The sequence below is a fragment of the Diorhabda sublineata genome, chromosome 2 (genome assembly GCF_026230105.1).
Source record: "Diorhabda sublineata isolate icDioSubl1.1 chromosome 2, icDioSubl1.1, whole genome shotgun sequence".
NCBI classification, from domain to species: domain Eukaryota; kingdom Metazoa; phylum Arthropoda; class Insecta; order Coleoptera; family Chrysomelidae; genus Diorhabda; species Diorhabda sublineata.
This window is the reverse complement of record NC_079475.1, coordinates 152,482-155,309: the sequence shown is the minus strand read 5'-3', so window position 1 is coordinate 155,309 and position 2,828 is coordinate 152,482. Positions and strand designations below refer to the sequence as shown.

Below are 2,828 nucleotides of genomic sequence, written 5' to 3'. Positions count from 1 at the left end.
GTAACGCTAGACCAAAGTCTCACTTTCAACGAACACGTGAAAAACACTGTCGACAAAGTGAGACAAGCGAGAGCAAGACTATGCGGATTAATCGGTAGAAAAAGCAAGTTAAAGACGGAAACAAAGCTCAGATTTATCAGGAGTATAATAATACCGATTATTACGTACGCCTCTGTTGCCTGGGGACATACTTGCAAAACGAACAGAAAGAAATTACAGGCTCAACAAAACATAACGCTGAGACAAGCACTAAATGTTCACTGGACAACAAGTAGCGAGGAAATATACGGAGAAACGAGACCCGAAAAAGTATTAGACATCATGGACCAAAGGGCAATAAAGCTATTCGAGGAATTGGCAACACACCCCAACGAAGAACTAAGGGAAATCATAAAATACACCAAAGAAGACTACAAGAAACACAAGAGGCCCAGAAAACAACTGGAAGGATAGAGGTTTTCAGAGACAACCCACAAGAGGACACCCCCCGACACGGTAACTCCGCATTTCATAAGCGAGTGTAGAGTTATACATCGGGGACAGCTATAGAGAAGGCGAAGGACCACTCGGATTAGATCTTTCCGACCGGTTGTAGGTCGGAAAAGGTTTACCCGAGGCCGCGAAACACACACACACACATTATGACGTCCAGACTATGAAGCCAAGAGAGTATGGCCAACAGGCTAATCTCTTAACAAAAAAAGATAGACATCCCGGAATCTCCCATAGAACTAAGGGGAGAGGAAGGATTCTACGCGCGAAACTGCGACGCGAAAGAGGATGAGGACCTGTCGGAATTGACAGGGGGTGGTTGGAATGTTCTTCTTCGCACCCACTCGTGGATTCATCCGGGGGTGGATGCTTAGAGGGACGGGATTTCTCACGCGCAAGTGTGTGTGTGTGTTAGGTCAGTATTTTGAAGTCTTTTCGAAGTTATCATCGGATTGTTTTAGGTATATAGAAAAAACAAAATAAAAGAAAAATAATGACCGGTCGTGGAAAAGGTGGTAAAGGACTTGGAAAAGGGGGTGCAAAACGACACCGAAAAGTTTTACGTGATAATATCCAAGGAATTACCAAACCTGCTATTAGAAGATTAGCTAGACGTGGAGGAGTAAAACGTATATCGGGATTAATTTACGAAGAAACTCGTGGAGTTTTGAAAGTGTTTTTGGAAAATGTTATTAGAGATGCCGTAACATATACTGAACATGCTAAGAGAAAAACGGTAACGGCTATGGATGTTGTTTATGCTTTAAAACGTCAAGGTCGTACTTTATATGGTTTTGGTGGTTAATTTTCATTTTTCATATTTGAAGTAGAAGAATATGTCCTCCATCGCATTCTTCCCATAGCATATGTATATATACAAAAAAAAAAAAAAAAAAAAAAAACGGTTCTTTTCAGAACCACAACATATTTTGCTTGAATATGAAAATAAAAAAAAATAAATAACTTACACATTAGTTTGTTCTCTTATATATAAGAACAACCTCGCATTTATTGATACGCACATACATATACACTACATACATACATATAGATAAGAACATAAGCGAGTAGAGGAACTTTTATTTATCTTCATCTCATTATTTGCAATTTTTATTTCTAGTACGAACGTTATTATTAACGATGCTGAAAATAATCACATTAACCAACCACAATTCCAGTTATTATTACAGATGATAAGTTTTCTTATATATCAGGACATTTATTTATTTTTTTTTTATCTAACAGTACGTTACACGAGAATCTCTTCTATCTCAACCAAAGAAAATAGAGAAATCAACGAATCAATAAATCTATCTAGCTCTATATATATATATATATATATATATATATATAAAATTTAACTATATTATAATCTCTTTTTATATATATATATATAAAAATAAAAAAAATTGTGGCCCTTAAAAGGGCCGGTTTATGCATATGTATTTCGATAAAATAAAGAAAAATAATATAATTAATAAAGAATTAAGCTTTCTTTTCTGTCTTTTTCGGTAAAAGTACAGCTTGAATGTTAGGAAGAACACCACCTTGTGCGATGGTTACTCCAGACAACAATTTATTCAATTCTTCATCGTTTCTAATGGCTAATTGTAAATGCCTTGGAATTATACGGGTCTTTTTGTTATCTCTAGCAGCATTTCCTGCTAATTCGAGAACTTCGGCTGCCAAATATTCCATAACAGCTGCCAAATATACTGGAGCTCCGGCACCGACTCGTTCTGCATAATTGCCTTTTCTCAACAAACGATGTATACGTCCTACAGGAAATTGTAATCCAGCTCGGTTTGAGCGAGACTTTGCCTTTCCCTTTACTTTACCACCTTTACCACGTCCAGACATTTTTTTTTTATATATATTTTTCTTTTTCAAAAAAAAAAAAAATAGAACTGTGTCAATTGAAAACTATGAAGCGCAACCGATGCGACGAAACTAACTGTTAAACAAAAAATTTACACTCGACCTATCTATTTATATTAACATGCCCTACCAATGAAATTATAGCAAATGCGCAAACGTAGAAGGGTGGAGCCTATTAGAATTACGTACGTTGATATAAAAGAGATGGACATAAGTGCTGTTAACTGCTAATTTTACCCATTTTTCGATAAAAACGGTACGTCATTCGAGTGTTTTTATTTTATTTCAAGAGAAATAATGCCACCAAAAGCTAGCGGAAAGGCAGCGAAAAAAGCCGGAAAGGCTCAAAAGAATATTTCGAAAGCCGATAAAAAGAAAAAAAGGAGGAGGAAGGAAAGTTATGCTATTTACATTTACAAAGTACTTAAGCAAGTTCATCCTGATACCGGTATATCGAG

At 36.2% G+C, this 2,828-nt stretch overlaps 2 protein-coding genes across 2 annotated transcripts; one reads left to right on the top strand and one right to left on the bottom strand.

The window, feature by feature from the left end:
* The first annotated feature begins 938 nt into the window (after positions 1-938).
* LOC130452942 (histone H4) lies at positions 939-1,379 on the top strand. Its single transcript, XM_056792486.1, has one exon. The coding sequence runs from the start codon at positions 986-988 to the stop codon at positions 1,295-1,297; it is 312 nt and encodes a 103-aa protein (XP_056648464.1). The 5' UTR covers positions 939-985; the 3' UTR covers positions 1,298-1,379.
* A 547-nt stretch (positions 1,380-1,926) lies between these two features.
* Positions 1,927-2,373, bottom strand: LOC130452761 (histone H2A). The gene has a single exon (XM_056792183.1). It carries the CDS (start codon positions 2,350-2,352, stop codon positions 1,978-1,980), a length of 375 nt encoding a protein of 124 aa, XP_056648161.1. The 5' UTR covers positions 2,353-2,373; the 3' UTR covers positions 1,927-1,977.
* Between the last annotated feature and the right edge of the window lie 455 nt (positions 2,374-2,828).